Source organism: Hypomesus nipponensis, chromosome 11, assembly GCF_054491055.1.
Source record: "Hypomesus nipponensis isolate SF chromosome 11, ASM5449105v1, whole genome shotgun sequence".
NCBI lineage: Eukaryota > Metazoa > Chordata > Actinopteri > Osmeriformes > Osmeridae > Hypomesus > Hypomesus nipponensis.
The window spans coordinates 17,689,506-17,707,139 of NC_140371.1; the positions used below are offsets into that span (position 1 = coordinate 17,689,506).

At 42.5% G+C, this 17,634-nt stretch overlaps 2 protein-coding genes across 2 annotated transcripts; both read left to right on the forward strand.

Annotated features, from left to right (window-relative positions):
* The first annotated feature begins 5,085 nt into the window (after positions 1-5,085).
* fgfbp3 (fibroblast growth factor binding protein 3) lies at positions 5,086-7,292 on the forward strand. The gene is made up of 2 exons (XM_084709932.1): positions 5,086-5,175; positions 5,780-7,292. Exon 2 carries the CDS (start codon positions 5,896-5,898, stop codon positions 6,604-6,606), a length of 711 nt encoding a protein of 236 aa, XP_084566058.1. The 5' UTR covers positions 5,086-5,175; positions 5,780-5,895; the 3' UTR covers positions 6,607-7,292.
* A 6,039-nt stretch (positions 7,293-13,331) lies between these two features.
* ppp1r3ca (protein phosphatase 1, regulatory subunit 3Ca) lies at positions 13,332-15,612 on the forward strand. The gene is made up of 2 exons (XM_084667295.1): positions 13,332-13,509; positions 13,727-15,612. The coding sequence occupies exons 1-2, from the start codon at positions 13,484-13,486 to the stop codon at positions 14,718-14,720; spliced, it is 1,020 nt and encodes a 339-aa protein (XP_084523421.1). The 5' UTR covers positions 13,332-13,483; the 3' UTR covers positions 14,721-15,612.
* The last annotated feature ends 2,022 nt before the right edge of the window (positions 15,613-17,634 follow it).

Genomic DNA, 17,634 nt, shown 5'->3' on the forward strand with positions numbered 1-17,634 from the left:
TCTGAAAATGATTTTTCATGGTGGCATAAATGAGGTGCATTTGGTTATTATAGCTGTGGAGTGTGGAAATGAAGAAGATGTCGTAAGGTTTTGAGACTTCTATGTATTTCTTCTATTTCACATCTGCTTATAAGAACAACAACTTCAACAACCAGCTAGTGTTTCCTAAATGACTGTGGTTCTTTCATCTACAAAGGACTCGGGGTTGAAACACCATGTGGAGGAAGCTGAGGACTGAGGCTCTCCTGAACCCCACTGCAGGTCACACATACAGGTGTGCCCTAGCGACTGAGTCAGACAGAGGTGTGCGTCTATGTTTCTGTGTATGAATAAGAAAGAAAAGACTACGTTCTGGTTAGATTTTCCACAATAACGCACCAGGTGTGAAAATATTTGTTTATTCCACCTTATGTCATTTTTTGTCTATTGACATGACATTATTCTCCTCTCACTTCCCCTTCATTTGGCTTGCATCTCAGTGCAGTAGATGAGGTTTCACTGACAGTAATTAGGTCTACCTTCCTGCAGCTTGACATTTAATTATAGATTTAGTGACTAACAAAATTGAATACTGTATCTTTTACTGCAGAGTCAAATTCAGATCCTTATGGGTCTAGACATCTCACAATACGTTGTCAACAATATATGTGAGATGGTACACTTTATCAACAGTTATGGAAATTAAATCCAGCAAATGCACACTGGAGATTTCAAAATTGTTATTTTTTTTAAAGAATTTGACTTGACTTTAAGTAATTACTAGCAAGTTAGCACGCAAAGTCATATTATTTTATGATTGACAGCATAGTAATTAAATAGACTATAACATGACTTCATTTCTTTTTCACACAAACTTAAACAAATTCCTTGAAAAAATATGTTTTAATATGCCATAAATAACACAACTTAAGCCCAATCAAATAATATTTAGACGGAACATTTCGAACAAAGTGCAAACTGGTAACCACCATCCTCTGTCTTCGTAGTCGCCTACGCAAACGTTCTTCAAAACCTTGTAAGCCTTTCCCATGTGATATCAGCTGCTTAGCATTACAAAATTATGTGAGGTAAACTATAGTGTAGGCTACTAGTGTTGCCTATATAAACTATATAACCACTCATATGTGGTCCAAATAATCACCACACAACTAAACCAATGCACACATAAGGTTTTTCCAGCTGGCAGCCTTACACCTGATACAGCACTGCAACAGCACAATCTTCCACAAATAGATTTGGAAAGAAAATGTATGCGTGCATTCACTATGGTTACAAGCCACACAGAAAGAGAAACAAAAGCACAACTAAACTTTACATCACTGATGCTATTTTAGTAACCACTAAGACATTCTTGTAACTATGATACCATGATGTCAATAGGTTGAACATGCATACAAAATTGTTGTTTGATAAGCCTCTGATTGATCGAATCAAGTGATTGTTATACATTTTTAAATGTCACATCCCTCCATCTCTTTGTTGTAGATGTATTTATTTGCAAAAAGAGAAAAACTGAAACCGTATGTATAGAGATAGTAAATCAATATTGCCAGAAATGCTATACAAATAGCAACAAAACAAATATATGTTACAATGGCAATAAAGTAAAAAACATTGTGTAACCAACACTGTATGTTTAATGTTCCTGTTACTGTAAAGGTAAGTCTACAGTGTCTCCAAACTGCTGCAAAATGACATCACAAGCGAAGGCTCGAAGGCCAGTCAAGATGTGAAAGAAGCGAATTGGCATTGATCAAAACATTCTGCAAAAGTAACACTTGGCCGTCGCTGCTGTTATCGATTTGCTTCAGCTCCTCGGTGAATGAAGATCCGCTATGTCACTACTATCTATTGTTTAGAGGTATTTTCCATCTGACAGTGTAATCAACCACACGTACAATTATTGTGTGGTTGTATTATTGTATGTGTGCACGCACACACATACACGCACACAGATACACGCACACACATACATGCACACACACACACACAAGGGAGGGTGGAAACGGGTCCCTTAGCAGCAGAGACGGCTTGCTACTTGAACAGCCTATTTGCTGGAACTGTACAGCTTTAACAACAGTGGTGATAAAGAAGTGTGCTCACTCTCTATATGAGGAGTATTTCGTATATTGTTAATTGTTTCTTCCTTGCCCACATCACAAGGGGATATGGACGAACCTAATAACAGCTCTGATCACCTGGAAAGTACTGCTGCCCTCCACTCACCAGTGTTGGGTGCATGATTGATGGATGGTAATGTCACTGGTGTCAACTCTAATGAGTATCTTGTGACCCAGGGGAAAGACAAGTCTAACTTACTATGCTAATTTGACATTTCCGAAACAATTGCACTGTAACTCATTAGCCAATCATTGGTTTGCCTGTTTCTATAGCAATGAAGAATCTGCAGTTAAGAAAACCACATGTACAAAAAAGGGCGTGAGACTAGGATAAACCTGCCTTTAACCTGATACTTATATTTGAAACAAACTCCACTGACACCACTCAAGAAACGTCAGCTGTTACCAACCAAACAATTATAACAACCATTATGGAAAGGCCTTATTCAAAGATTTGAGTTGCTTTTCTGCATTTTTCATAACATCTGATGATAGAACGTTTCTTTTCTCCTGTATGTGTGGGACAACTAAAAACGATTAATCTAACAATCAAAGGTTGTGAGACAGGTTATGTACTTCCTCATGGCACAGTCGCTGGAATATAACCCATTTGGTTGAACATATAGAACATACTAGAGGTGGAGAATTGTTTTGGAGGTCTGAATGAAACAGACAATTAAATACTCCGTCTGCAGCATCTGAGTGAAGTTGAGGTCAGGTCTAGTGAGATTCTAAAGACCTCCATCTCCAAGGCTGCCTTACAAAAGATAGAGATAGAGGAAACATTTGTTTTCCTCTGAGCACTGCAGTCATGTTTACAGAAAATAGATACAGAATGGTCCACACCTCACATACACACACATACACACATACACAGACACTCACTGAGATCTTTAATGTGGATGAGTAAAATGTTGCCACTCAGTAGAGTAGACTATGAGCTACTTAAGTGTAAATTGACAGTACAGCCAGGATCTCTGGAAGAACAGTCCCCTGCGCCCCAACATCACCACCCTCCCCCCTACGCACACACTCCCTTCGATCCCCTCACACTCAATTCAATGAACAGCTGATTACAAGAAGTCGCCATGGAAACTTGTTCTAAGGGTGAGGATCATCGTTATATTTACATATGGTAGATTGTAACTTTGTCCCTCTCCTGAATCTTCACAATTAAATTGGCTGTGTCATTATGGTCTGAGGGGGGATGGCAGGGCACCACAATCACCGTGGTAATCACCGTCGATGGCGGCTTCACCACAGCCTGCAGCAAGTCACTGATTGCGAACGTCTCTTAAAAGCAATTGAAGTAGAGATTGGTCTCTTCTTTGACCCCTCCTGTATCAGTGAGGACTCTGTTGTCAGTGTTATCACACATGAACACACAAAGACACACACAATCATGAACACACAAACAGACATACACACACACAACATACACGTTTACCGACAGAAAATGACTGTGCTTAGTGGGGAGACTGCAAGCGTTCTTTTTAAAATGTTTTCAGTAAATGAAACTGACACCTTACCCTACACAGAACACAGTGCAGTGTGCCAGGTGCATTATAGCATTGGGTTGGCAATCACTTTATGATCTGTTATTATGTTTTACAGATGTCATAAACTGCCTCACGGTTGGCTGGTGTCAGTTCTTGTACTAGATCAGCTGGTGGCGCTGGTGTGTCAGCAGCCCATTAGAGCCCTTTCAAACAGTACTACCACAGAGACAGAATGACTGGACAGACACGGTCGCATCCTAAGCTTGAGTAGGTGCCGCATGCCTAGCCCGTAGCCATGGAGTCAACATTGGGGGGGACCAATTAAATTTGTTATGATAATTTCGGATAGCATGCGTGGTTTCCTGTCAGAGAGATTTCCTGTCGTAGAGATTTGAATATTGGGGGGGGGGGGGGGTGTCCCCCCAATAATTACAGCCTTGCCGCATGCACACTGTTACGTCTCCCATTCCTACCTGTAGAGTGTGTGTGTCTTTGCCTGTCTGTCTTCTCTCTGTGTGTCTTCCTGGTGTTCTAGGTGTTCCTGTGACGGTGATGACGTCCATGTCCCGGAACTGTGTCTAATCAGGCCAACAGCCCAGGTACAGTCTGTGATTTATCCTGTAAACCACCTGCATGACATATCAAAGCCTTTGCTGTGTGGTTTAAAGGGACATGCAAAAAAGATACATGCACACACAGACATATTTTGAAGCAAACACATTTGCAAACTCTGCAAAAAAGTTTTCGCCAATAAAGAATAAGAGAGTGGAGGAATGGGAAGGAGAGGAGAAAGGAGAGGAGTGAGGAGAGGAGAAAAAGAAAGCAGACCACCAAAGGTCTGGGTTGGCATGGATCTCTCCACTGGCACCCCAGTGGAACATATTGTCACTTTTACTGTGAGCCTCTAAGCCCATGGCCCGGCCCTGCCAAGCCCCTCCAGTACCACTGACTTCTTTTTCTTCAGGTTCGTCTGATCTGGGACACACAGCTGAATGGAGAATGCAAGCCCAAAACATGAAGAGAAATCTAGGTCATACCCCCCGCAAGCCTGCTCTTCATTGTCAATAAGGAAAGGATATTACATATTGTACATTGATTTCACTTACATTTGTAGCTAAAGAAGATATTATGTAATATTATGTATTATTTTATATCATAGACAGCTTGTTTGATATTGTCAAGCTGTATTTGACAACAGACATTATGACAGTAGCGCTGTCATAAGCATCCGGACTGTGGTCTTGGTGTTGCGAGAAACCTTGGCAAGAGTGTCTATTGTGCTGTTAGCTGTGAGAGGGCATTTGGTATGGGGGTGTGAAATCCCCCCCCCCCCCCCGCACACACACACAGATAAAACTGGGGGTTGTGAGGGGGAGGGGCCTTGTTTCGAGGACGTCTGGGTAGTCTCATTTATGCCCTGGGCGCCCCCCTACCCTCCTTCCCCCCTGCTCTACCCCCTTCCAGTCCTCCTTTATCCCTCTCTTTACCCCTCTTTTATGCAAGTGTCCCTGGCCCCTTCACTCTCAAACCGCTGCAGACTCTTGGACCTTCGCATGGTAAGAGCAACGTTTGGACAATAACAAAACCTTTCCAGACTAGAGAACTAAACACGAGCAAAGAACTGCATGGAATGTTTGTAATTACATGTATGTCAGAGAGAGGGTGTGCTCGCCCTTCCATTGTTTAACTTATTAATGAGATGTAGTCATTATAGAAGGAGCAGGAACGGCTGTTTGTTTTGGTGCGTGTCTTTGTTTTCTAAATCAAACTCCCACATGCATTCAGACCATGTAGGAAGATACGCACTTGAGAAAGGGGAAGATCAGAAGCATACTGGATGCTTGATTGCATCACATTGTGAAAAAAAAAATACATTGGACATTGATTAATCTAGAAACAGATGCACTAACGAAAAAAAGCCTTCACGTTGTGTATGTTTGTGTTAAAACAAATGTATATTTAAGTGTGTTGAGTTTGGAGTGCACCAGTTTGCAAATCACTATCCAGTAAGAATTAGGAGCAAGGCAACATTAGAAGGTAATTGTCTGTTTAAGAAGCATTAGAAAATATAATAACAATGGATGGTGTGTGTATTGCGTTCACACTTTTCACGCTTGTTTTTACTTTTCATGTCTTCCCCTTCTCCTTTCTCCCGACAAGTCCTTTGATAACAGCTTGTCCAGATTTGACTCCTCTCAGGGCACTTTGCAAGTGTTCGGCTGCACTCAGATAAAGTGCCCATTCAAGCGGCAGTAATCTCCTGCTCTGACCCAAACATGAGCCCTCCGTGGACCCTGACCCTCCTCCTGCTCTGCCTTCATGCCCTACCCGGCTCCCAGGCCAAACGCCAGGGCTCGGAGCCCAGTCCAACCTCAGCAGTCGTGGCCAAACCACCCAGGAACAAGTCCGTCCCTGGGTCCGGAGAGCTCTCCACCAAGGACGGCCACCGTTGCACCTGGGAGACCTCCGGAGAGGGCGTGGTTTCCCTCCTCATCCGCTGTAGCTTCATCCCTCCGGGGGAGGGACAGGAGGAGGAGTCGTACTGGTGCCGCTACGCAGGCAAGCCAGACCTCTGTCCCGCCTACGGTGCCAAGTCCAGCCAGTACTGGAAGCAGCTGGTGGGCAAACTGAAGAAGAGGAGGAGAGCATGCGACGGAGAGAAGGTCCTGAAGACTCGCACCTGCAAGAAGGCTCCTGCAGAGGCACACATGAAGCTGGCCCAGCGCAGCGGAGAGGAGGAGACCAGGAAGGGTGGAGGAGGGAAAAAGAAGAGTTCGGAGACCCAGGCTCCTGACGTGATGATGGAGAAGAAAAAGGAAGAGAATAAAGAAGAGAAGGGGGAGGAGAAGAAGGAAGACATGGACCTGGCAGGATTTCCGCTGGAGAGAGAAGAGGGAGAGGTGAACGACATGGATCCTGTGGAGGACTACTGTGCTGAGGGCTGGCATTCCGTCTGCTCCTTCTTTGTCAGGTTCTTTGAGGGCTGAAAGGACATTCCGACAAACTCTTTCCTGTGTCCCAATTCTCCATCTTTCTCCCTGAAGGGTGCACTCATGCAGTCCCCCACTATCGCGGATGGAAAAGCAAAAGATTAGTGTCGATGGAGAACATGCTCACACCTACTAAAGGGAGTGCACTGAGGCACACTATATGAAAGATAGGGTTGAGAATTAGCTCTTTTAGCATAACCATGACACTCATGTACTGTCCCCAGGCACCGTTTAAGTTTCAAACTAAATTTAATCATAATCAATCAAGTTACTTACATTGATAGAACAGTAATCTGTAGTCAAGAACGAGGCATTATCTGATTTGGAGAGGTTGTGTTGTGGAGGATGGTGATGCTGAAAGTTAGAGTTTGGGGATAGTTTTGTGGTTTATTAATGATTCCATTGTGAAACTAATATTGTTATCTCATTCTCTACAGAGGATATTTGCTGTTTGATAAACATACAGCAAACGTTGATAAATTTTGTGAAACCTACCTGTGAAAATGTTTAAAACTACTGATAAAATGATCTGAAGTCAAAAGCAAATGATAAGACTACGTTTATTAGCTTACAACCTACATTATAACCATATGTCTACATCAATATAATAATACCTAAACCCACCTGGTTAAATATGTGACTCCACTGTATTATCTTCTTTGGGTTAATGTATTTAAACTGAAAATAAAACGTTTCCAGTAATCATCTGTACACAACCTGGAGCCGTCATTCATTTGGGATTCTGTTAGCCTAGTGAGTGATGCAGAGGACAATTCAAAACCAGGAGAGAAAAGGATTTTGTCCAATACTCTCATGTACACCTTGACCTTTGAACCTTCCTTCTTCAGGTATTTTCTTTCAGTTCAGCACATGAGTTCCACAATTTCACCATTAATTTAATCTGGAAAGGGGTTTCATAAAGATAAATATTCCCCAAACCCCCACCCACACAGGCCCACGTGTAGAGATCGATGCTGTGAGTTGACTGAATTGAAGGTTGTGAATGCTCTCCTCAATTTCTTTCAAACCCACTAAAATGTTCTGTCCTCTCCTATTGCCCTCCTTCCCTTAACTAGTGTCATAGAATTTGGGCTATTGTGTGATGGTCAAAGACAACTTATCATCGAAATGATCAAATGCCGTCAACATTTGCAGTACTTCTATTGTGTACTGTTACATTAAGATACAAGTTAGAGTTGAGGTACTCAGTCCTAATCAGGGTTCAAGAGAGCAAAGGCACCGTTCGTCAGACAGAGTGAAATCAGTCTCAATGTGCTGATCCAAATGACATGCCACGCCCCCTGCCACGCCCCTCAGCTCTCTGGAATGCTCATTAACATGAAAGAGGGATCTATCATCGGGTTACAGAAAGAGGGTGGGAGGGAGAGAGGTTGAGAGAGAGGAAGAGGGAGAGAGAGGTTGAGAGAGAGGAAGAGGGAGAGAAAGGGAGAGAGGGAAGAGGGAAGAGGGAGAGAGAGAGAGATAGAGAGAGGGGGGGGGAGAGAGAGGGAGAGAGAGAGGAGAGAGAGAAGGAGAGAGAGCGCGAGCAGGAGGGAGATAGAAAGATGGGAATCTCAACTCAGTCCAGTCTCAAGTGTCCAGTCTGTAATGATCTCATCTTACAGCACTTCATCGCAACATATTGTCCTTCTCCGTGGTTTCCTCCCAGACGGTTGACAGAATCCCACCCTAGCCCCACCTCTGTTTTCAAGAGTTAGATTTAGGTATGGCAATTCTCCCATGGCATCATCCTATACTGTTCACAGGGATGGCTGGGAAACGATGTGAGACTTGCAGCCCTCTGTGTCTGAACACCATGCTAATGAGCCCTCTCTATACATCTCCCTGCTGTTTATCTGTTTCATGCCTCCTATTGCCCAGAACCCTCTGCTCTCCCTTCTCCTTTCCCCCTCACAACCCCCCTCCTTCTCTCTCTGCTCCTCTCCCCTCTGACCTCCTGCTGCTCCTCTCACCCCCTCCTGTCCTATCCTTGCCGCTTTAAGCCTTTCTCCTCCTTTATTTGCTTTTCTTCAATTTCACCCCTTCTGTGCCCACCTACTCCTTTCCCCCATCTCTCCTTACCCCGTCTCCCTCTTCCACAGAATTCATGGGGTGTCCACTTGGCCGCCGTACAGCCCTCCTTCACCGAGTCTCTCGAAACAGGCAATCTGCCACACACGTACACACACAAACACACACACACACACACGTATACATGTACCCAGATAAACACACTCTGCCACACACATACGCGTACACACCCACACTCTCTCTCTTTCACACACACTTGACATCTCCATGGTGGCCCTCTTTCTGCATGTTCGCCTCCTTCATGCGTCGACTAAAGTGAGGACAGTGAGGGTCGCGTCCTCCATAGATGTGAAGAGAATCCTCCGCCATGAATGATCCTGGATGGCAGCCTAAATCACACAAGACACGGCCAACCTCGGGCCTGGGGCCAGCTCCCATTCTTCTTTCCCATTTTACTTGGCTTTGACAAAGGTGTTTGATAGTTCACTGCAATTAGATAAAATAGGGTTTCAATGTACATCATTAATAAAAGAACAGAGAGTGTTCTTTAAAACAGAAAAGAGGGAGCTAGAAAGAGAGAGAAAGTTAGATAAAGGTCATAATCTTTTTGGCTTTCTTTATGTAGTGGACCTTCAACGCAGTCACTTGGGAGACGGAGACGCAAGGCGCCGTTTTCTAAGAGCACACAGCCTCTCCGTCTCAGTGGTGAAACAACACCAGCCCAGGGCAACAGTCTATGCATTAACGGGGTTAAAAAAAAATATGAAGGAAATGGTAAGATATCATTTACCAGGGAAATACAGAAGATCTGGAGTACTGGGCAAACGTCATGTAGTTAGCCTGGGAGACCATAGCACAGGTCTTCATGATATAGGTGTTTTTCTAGATGAGTTGGTGCCCTCTGCTGGTGTGTAGGACTCTCTGCAGGTGTCGTCATCCAATATTTTTACACCAACTCATCCTAAAATCTCAAGTAGGTTTTAAGTGTAAACTCACGTATCCGTTGCATACAGTCACTACAGGACAAAACTTTATGCACACTGCAACTGAGAAGAGCTGCTACTATGATGCAATTTTAATAACACTTTTCAAATACAACCAGCAGATAGTGCTGTGGACTACAAGCTGATGTGTGTGTGTGTGCGTGTGTGTGAGTGTGTGTCGGTATGTGTGTATGTATGCAGAAGTGCTGCCAATACAAAGCTCTGACCTGGTTTGACACTGGATTTCCCTGTGCCAGAAACAGGAGTGAACGTGCTGTTGCTACCAGCTGATACTGCCCTGGGTCCCAGATGGGAAGGACAGAGAGTCTGAGAGGAGAGAACAGGGCAGAGAGAGAGAAGAAGAGAGGGGTGAATGAAACATGAATCTGCAAGTCATTCGTTAGGGGGGTTGTGAAAGGCTGGGGAGTAACTGAGTTATTGTTAGGTTGTGTGCACTGTTACCTAAATTCCTAGCACCAAAATGACCATTACATGAACACATGACCCTGATATTACAGCCTAAGCGTGGCGCTGAGTATCAAGGGTACGGCTGTGATTCTGTGCCTTCATAAGACAGATTTGTTTATACAATTATAAAGTGTTGTAACACTCATTATAGTTCAAATGTTTAGTGTGGGAACACATATCCTAAATACCATACAGTATACAGGGACATATCTAAATCACGTAGCACAACCCAATCAAAAACAGCTTACTTTGTTCTGTGGCGTGTAACACGCAACACAGACTAGATTGTTTTGACTGACCAAACATGATTGTGAATGTGGCCCCGTCCATACTGCATGGCCTTCAACAGTAGGATTCCGAGACTGGCTCTTGCTTTCTGACACCCTCCTCCTTTCCCTAATCTGATATTTCAACTTTTCAACTTTTTAACTCAAACAGAGCAACAGCAACCTTCGCACAAACACAATGCCACAAAACACTGACAAGCTGCCTAGCTGGAAACATAACAGAATGCCACAGGCTTCTGGATCAAACTGGTGCTCTGACTATGCCCACAGTATCTATGGCATGGTATTCTACTTTAAGGTCACTTTCACTCGCTCCTTGTAGACTGAGATGACCCACACATGGCAGGGCTTCAGTGTGACCCACTCTTTCAGCAGACTACCATTGCTGCAACTGAGCTTGGGAATTGTATTGAACCACACTTGGTAATCCAATCTTCCTGTCTCTCTATTCTGCAAGTTTCTTGGAGCTTGCATCACTGTGGGGTCACTTCATTGCCAGATCGATATCATCCATATCAGTTGTCCTGGCTTTCAGCTTGGATATTGTTACTTGTTGTATTGGTGTTCTACACAGCCTCTGAGTTATTCTCAGTGGAGTTAGACATACTTTGTGAGATTAATTAGAAAAACGGTCATAGTTTATACAGTTTGCATAAACTTAGCCTACACATTCATTAGGATTTGAATAAAGGCTACCATTTAGATATTAAAACGTGCCTGCCTGCTGGCCGCTAGCAATTTTTTAAATATAAAAATTAGTGGTGGGCATAGATTAATCTTTTTTAATCTAAATTAATCTCACTGTAATCTTGGTGTTAATCTAGATTAAAATGGCTCATTTGAATTCCGCCGAAGGCATTCAGAATATGTGTGCTACCCAAATAATGACGAAAAGTTATTTGAGAACGGGTTTCTCAAGCCAGGTGGCGCATTAGACCGGGGCTCATCTACGGTGGCCCTGAAGTGCAAAAGACCCCCCCTAATATGAGTACATCCCCCAAATGAAAACACTCCCCCCGAAAACTATTTTGCACTTCAGGGCCACCGTACTCATCCCTGTTTCCAAAATGCATCACAAACTGCTTGAGAAAGCTGTTCGACTATGATAATTGGTGATGAAAATAAATTATGTTCAATAAGCAATAAGATGTACTTGTGTTTATTAACTGTTTTTTAGATTAGATCGCTTGGCTGATAGAGCTGTGCTGACGGGCTTTCCTCGGTTGCACTCAAACAGTAGTTTGACGACCACTCTTTCTTCCGCAGTAGCTAAGGGATGCTTTGCGTTTAGGTGTTATTTGAGACTGGAAGAACTCCTACAGTAAACTAATTTTTTCTTAAAAGAAGGTTGTTAAAACTACATTTTCCCTGAAGCAAACCAGGCGGCTTCATAGCTGCATCCATGTTAGCACGTCACATTTGATTCGATAATAGGTGCATTCGACTTCTTGCAGCGCCGGCGCTCTCTTGACGCGCGATATGCACCTATCTCTAACCATTGAAATGACCATTGTGAAATGACCATTTCACAGTCTCTTGTATAGATTGTATAACATTTGCGGGCGTCAGGGAGCTGCTATTGAAATGCGGGAGACTCCCGGACCTTCCGGGAGACTTGGGATGTCTGCAACCTTGAGAATAGATTAACGGCGATAACGGCCCACCGATAATAAAAATGCTGTAGACAGTCATGGACAATGCAGCAAGTAAACAAAAACTTGGAGTAAGTCATTGGCTGCAGTGGCAAGTTGGGCCAGGGTCACAACTCTGCCTGGTTTTATGTCAGCCAGATATCTGTTGGCTGTTGCAATGTAGCCTAGTGTAATGAAGCACAAGCCAATAACCCTGGCCAAACAAAACAGTTTGAATGAAATAGTTCCCGACCTGAAGAAAGACTGTTATTTACCATTTTCATGTGTCTGGATTCACCCTTTAAAAGAAAACCGTAGTAGGCCTATAATACATGAAAAAAAACAACAACAAAAAACACTGATGAGTAGTTGTAGAGTTATTAGACTTTGTTTTGACTATACCAGCTTATAACAACGATGGAAATGCTTCCTCCTGTGCAGCACAGCTGCTGCCGATTATGCGCAAGCCCACTCCTGCTGGAAAGGTCGTCAGGTCAACATCACATGTAGGGAATTCAGCATCAACGTGTTCACCATCTCAATGCTCTTGACCAACACGGACCATAATACACCTGACATGGGCTATATCTAAGGCAAGTATGTAGGGGATTCATCATGAACGTGTTCACCATCTCAATGCTCTTGACCAACACGGAGCATAATACACCTCACATGGGCTATTTCTAAGGCATGCATGTCAGTGGGAGATTACTCAACAGCTAAACAGCTCGAACATCTCCTTTTTTGTTGTCCCTGTTGTTTTTTGTTCTCTGTAATAATGATTTCACCTGGCTGTCATGAAGTCTTAGAATTTTAGATATTTAGATCCATTGGATTTCTTCTTACCTCCAGGTTGTTTATTTATTTAAAGTTGGAGGGATAATTATTAACTAATGGCCATGACCAATGGCACAAATACATGCAATATATGTTGTCAAATAAAGACTAAGGCCAACTACCATATCAAATAGACTCAAAATAGTGTGTTTCATAAATAATAAATCAGACGGTATTAGAAATTGTAAGTCACATTTCATCATAACTCTGAAAAAAAAGATACTGGTAAGAACGTCTTCGGGGTGTAGAATACAGCATTTCTGAAACTCTAGACAATGCCAGCAGGGGACTGTAATGGTCCTCAAATAGCATGCGTGTCAATTTTAGGCTTCCGAATTCAAACAGTGGATTGGCCAACTTTCCTGTTTCTAAATCTCTGATTGGTTATAACAAAATCTTTGGGATCTTTGATTGGTTGTGTGAGGACCTATGTTAATGAATATGGAAATTATCTATATAGAGTCATGCTAAACTGCTCTGACTCCAGTCTAAAACGGTCTGCGTAACTTGGAGCGCATAGGAGAACTGAATAGATGAAACAGAAGGGGGGCGTGACGACTCAAAACTTACTCAGACCGAACTTTCTTTGTTTAATTCTACGTTGACTTGGGAGCTTTTCTCCCTTTTACTCGGAGCAATGAGTGCCACAACGTGGCCCACAAGGTAAGATTAAATGTTTCTATTCAGTTTCATGACAAAAGTAAATCGTTCGTTTTGCCTTTAGGACTTTGGCATGCTATTGAGCTGACTTGATAACAGTAAAATCTATGTTAAATGCACATTTAACCTGTAGTGTTTTTCACTTATCAAATTACAACAAAACAACTATGCTTTTAAGCCGTAAAATGTTAATGTTGAGGTCTGTCACATTCTTCCCCAGTGTGTTCCAGATTCTCAGCTCCTCTCCTATCAGTCATGGCCCAGTCATGCCTGTGGATATGGCCATGAGGATCTACATTAGTCACTCTCCCCCAGTCCGCAGTTTTCTCAGTTCATACGAGGATCTGCGCTCCAGGAACCAGACCAAACATCACAATAACCACCACCACCTCCACCACTGCAAGACCCTGAGGTCCTGCCTTAGCTCCCATCGCCTGCATGAATCTCAGAGTCTCTGCCCGGGCTGGAAGAGCCTCCAAGCCAAGGGCAAGAAGAGGGTGGTGTTTGCCGACTCCAAAGGCATGTCTCTCACTGCCATCCACGTGTTCTCTCGGTTTGAGGAGGATGCAGTGACGGCGGGGCTGTCAGAGCTGCAGTTTGATGTGGCGGATCTGGAAAACACCACCATGGCCCTGAAGATCAGCTCGGTCCGCAGCCTGGCACTGGATTTCAAACAGCCTGCCTCAGACTACCTGGACTTCCGGAACCGCCTGCTGAAGAATTATGTTAGCCTGGAGAGCTGTTCTCTCCAAGAGAGATCGCTCACTGGTACAGTCAAAGTCCGGAACCTGGGCTTTGAAAAATCTGTCCAGGTACGGGTGACTTTCGACTCGTGGAAAAGCTACACTGACGTGGACTGCACATTTATGAACAATGTCTACAGTTGCCAGGATACTGACACATTCGCCTTCGTCTTTGAGCTGCCAGGCTATGTGGCTCCTCAGAACCGGGTTGAGTTCTGCGTGTGCTTCAAGACGCAGGACCAGACACACTGGGACAATAACAATGGCAAGAACTACAGGCTCAAACACATAGGCTGGAACGGAGAGGACCTGCAGACTTTGCATCCAGTGGACTGGAAGAAAACGAAAGATCGCAAGAATGGAAGAAAACTAGTGGAGATTGATGAGAACGTGAGCCCGCGTACGTCTAGCAGACTTTGCCCTGAGTGGCAAGACTGGGGCCGTAGTGAGAAAAAGGCCCCTTATTGGTAAAGTCTAAGAGTGTGAACCAGCACTTGGTCAAAACTGTAAAAAGCTTGTTGCACATTAGTTTTAAATTAGCTACTCATTTAAACTATAGCTTCTGTCATGAATTTACTGTCAAACTGACAAATGGCTCCAGAGACCTCACCTTATGGACATGATCAAAGGAGCAGAGGCAGTTGGAAGATTGTGTTGGCTTGTTACTTTGGTGTAATTTAGTGAAGTGCCTTTTCATAATCCTGCTCCCTTTTTAAGACAGATGTAAAATTTCATTCAGAACTCAGAATATACTGTAAAATAAGTAACCTTCTTATGATCATTACCCATTTTAAGGGTAAAAGAGAATAAAATGCACTGACTATGATCAGCCTCTTGATGTGAATCAACCTACAGTATCCTTCACGTTGAAGGGTTTACGGTTCAGGCAAATAACGGGTAATTCTCTGGAATCTGAATGTGTGTGATTTCCCAGTGCAATAAATGATGAGAGAAATAAGAATTCACCTTTGTACAAAACATTTCATAAAAGAATGACTAAGATGGATCTTTATGAACGTTTCCCTAATCATCTCCCTACACATGTAGAATTTATTATGTTTGTAATGTAATGGTGTGCCTTGATGTACAGCAGGATTGTTGAGAATAATCAGGTAGTGAAAGAGTTATGCATTGTGACATACGGGGCTCTAAGCTAGTGTTTCTTTTCCTTCCAGTAATATTGACATGTATGTTGACATAACTGTGCTGAGTTTGTTTAATGTTATCTCAATGGTTTCTCTAAATCCAATTCAATATGTGTCTGAAAGCGAGTCTCAATCTAAAGGAAAAGCCTCAGATCTTAGTGTATTTGAGTGTGGAAATGTGATATTTTTCAAAATAAATGTTTTATATTGTGTGAAAACACTGACTCTTGATCACTTACTTCCTCCAAAATATATTTAATACAAATGACATAATTACAGTTACATTTTCATAATTAAAATACAAGAAACTTGTATTGCATACTATAAATACACTGTCTTGTTTACCGTCAAATATTTGTGAACAGTGTATTTACCCTTGCTAGGCAGGAGGTATATGACCTGAGTCCTTCTGATTGGCCAACCCTGACCTGTGACACCCTGACCTGTTACTGGAATAGACAAGGGGATCTTTCATTACATCAAAACATACCAACAGGTGAGGTGTCAAAAGTATTCACATTCATTACTCAAGTAGAAGTATAGATAGGGTTTAAAAATACTTTTGTTGAAGTATCAACTCAAGCTTTTACTCAAGTAAAAGTATTAAAGTACTGGTTTCAAAACTACTTTAAGTATAAAAGTAAAAGTAGGAATGTAAGGGTAAAAAAATGCCATTAAGGATAAAAGCTTAGGCCGCACCACAGGGGCCTATAATGCATGACCCCACCTCCCCCAAAAAAATTTCAATTATATTGAATTGAAATGTTAATCTTGACAACTTTGGGATGCACCTGTTTATGCCAATTGAAAATGAATGCATTTTAGTACAATGCAAATACATTAAAGAACCATATATATGTACTACTTAGCATTAACATGTGTTTCATGGAGCGAAAGATATTATGAGGCATTGCCTGTAAGTATTGTAATGGTGCAAAAAGTCAAACTTCAGAGGCATGTTATCAATAACCTTTATTCAAATTAAACGGCGAGTTTTTGAACACCATTAGCTCGTGGTAGCCTCCTTGGGTGCGCAGAGTTTGCAGCGAATTCGAAAGTTATTTTACATCCAACCATTTTGAAAAAATCTTCCAGGTACGTCCATTGATGTAGAAGGGTTGGCTTGTCTTCCTGGCTACCAATGTCCTCGCTGGTGCTTGGTTGGGACATTTTGCTCGAGTTCTCTTGAGTCTCTCAAACCAATAGCTAGGGTGTCGGAATGGTATATGTTTACACTTCTCATCCAACCACAATCAAATTGACTCTATCCGGATGGCTCGATTTATCTGGATAGGTTATTTTTTGGTGTTTTTTTTGAACGATTACAAGCCGGAATGGAAAAAAGAACTGACATTGGAGTAACGAGGCTATGTTTTTAAATGTAAGGAGTAGAAAGTACAGATAATGGCATAAAAATGTAAGGAATAGAAAGTCGTCTGAAAAATAATTACTCCAGTAAAGTATAGATACCCTAAATTTCTACTTAAGTAAGGTAACGAAGTATTGTGTACTTCGTTACTTGACACCTCTGGTCAGGACTCAACTCAACCAGGCCCTGAGCGCTGGAAGCCTACAGTAGGAGAGTCTTTCTCCTTCTCCCAGCTGAATAGCAGTAACATTTACCAACTCTGTTGATATACAACCTCTGAGAGTAGTAAGGAATATGATTTGTAGATACATTTTTGGAACAACTTGGACCCTCAAAATAAGAAATGTATTCAATAATGATAGCCTCACAACCTTTTAGAGGGATCTTAATGAAGTTGTTTGTCTGCCTTTTCTGCTAAAAGCAGGAAACACCATACAGTACATTCTTATTCTTCCACAGGAAAGGCCTGGGGAGATTAGCCATATGAAAGTACTTGGATCATCCACCCACCCTTTCAACCAATGAGAAATGTTCTCGGATTGCAATTTCCTGCAATCTTTCAATAATCCCATTCCAATGTTATTGTGTAATATGAAATGTATCCTTCACAATTGAAAATGCATTACCAAACTGTAAAAAAAAGTATATATATATATCCAATAAAGAGGAGAAAACATCTTCAAGAAAGACCCAACTCTTGAAAGGCGCTGAAGGCAATCATGTGTCAAAACAAACAGGTGAGTTATTAATGAATAACCAACAACCATCCGAGTTCAACCTGAAACTCAGAATCAGTAGAGATTCTGTCGTGGCCAAAAACTGTATCAAACTACTATTTAAATTGTGGGACTTTTAACCTTAGATTACCTGT

What these genes read in the sequence shown, in the direction of transcription:
- ppp1r3ca (XM_084667295.1), top strand. Translation starts at nt 13,484, where the DNA reads ATGAGTGCCACAACGTGGCCCACAAG. An exon ending in GCCACAACGTGGCCCACAAG is followed by an intron (nt 13,510 to 13,726) that starts GTAAGATTAAAT and finishes ATTCTTCCCCAG; the next exon opens with TGTGTTCCAGATTCTCAGCT.
- fgfbp3 (XM_084709932.1), top strand. Translation starts at nt 5,896, where the DNA reads ATGAGCCCTCCGTGGACCCTGACCCTCCTCCTGCTCTGCCTTCATGCC.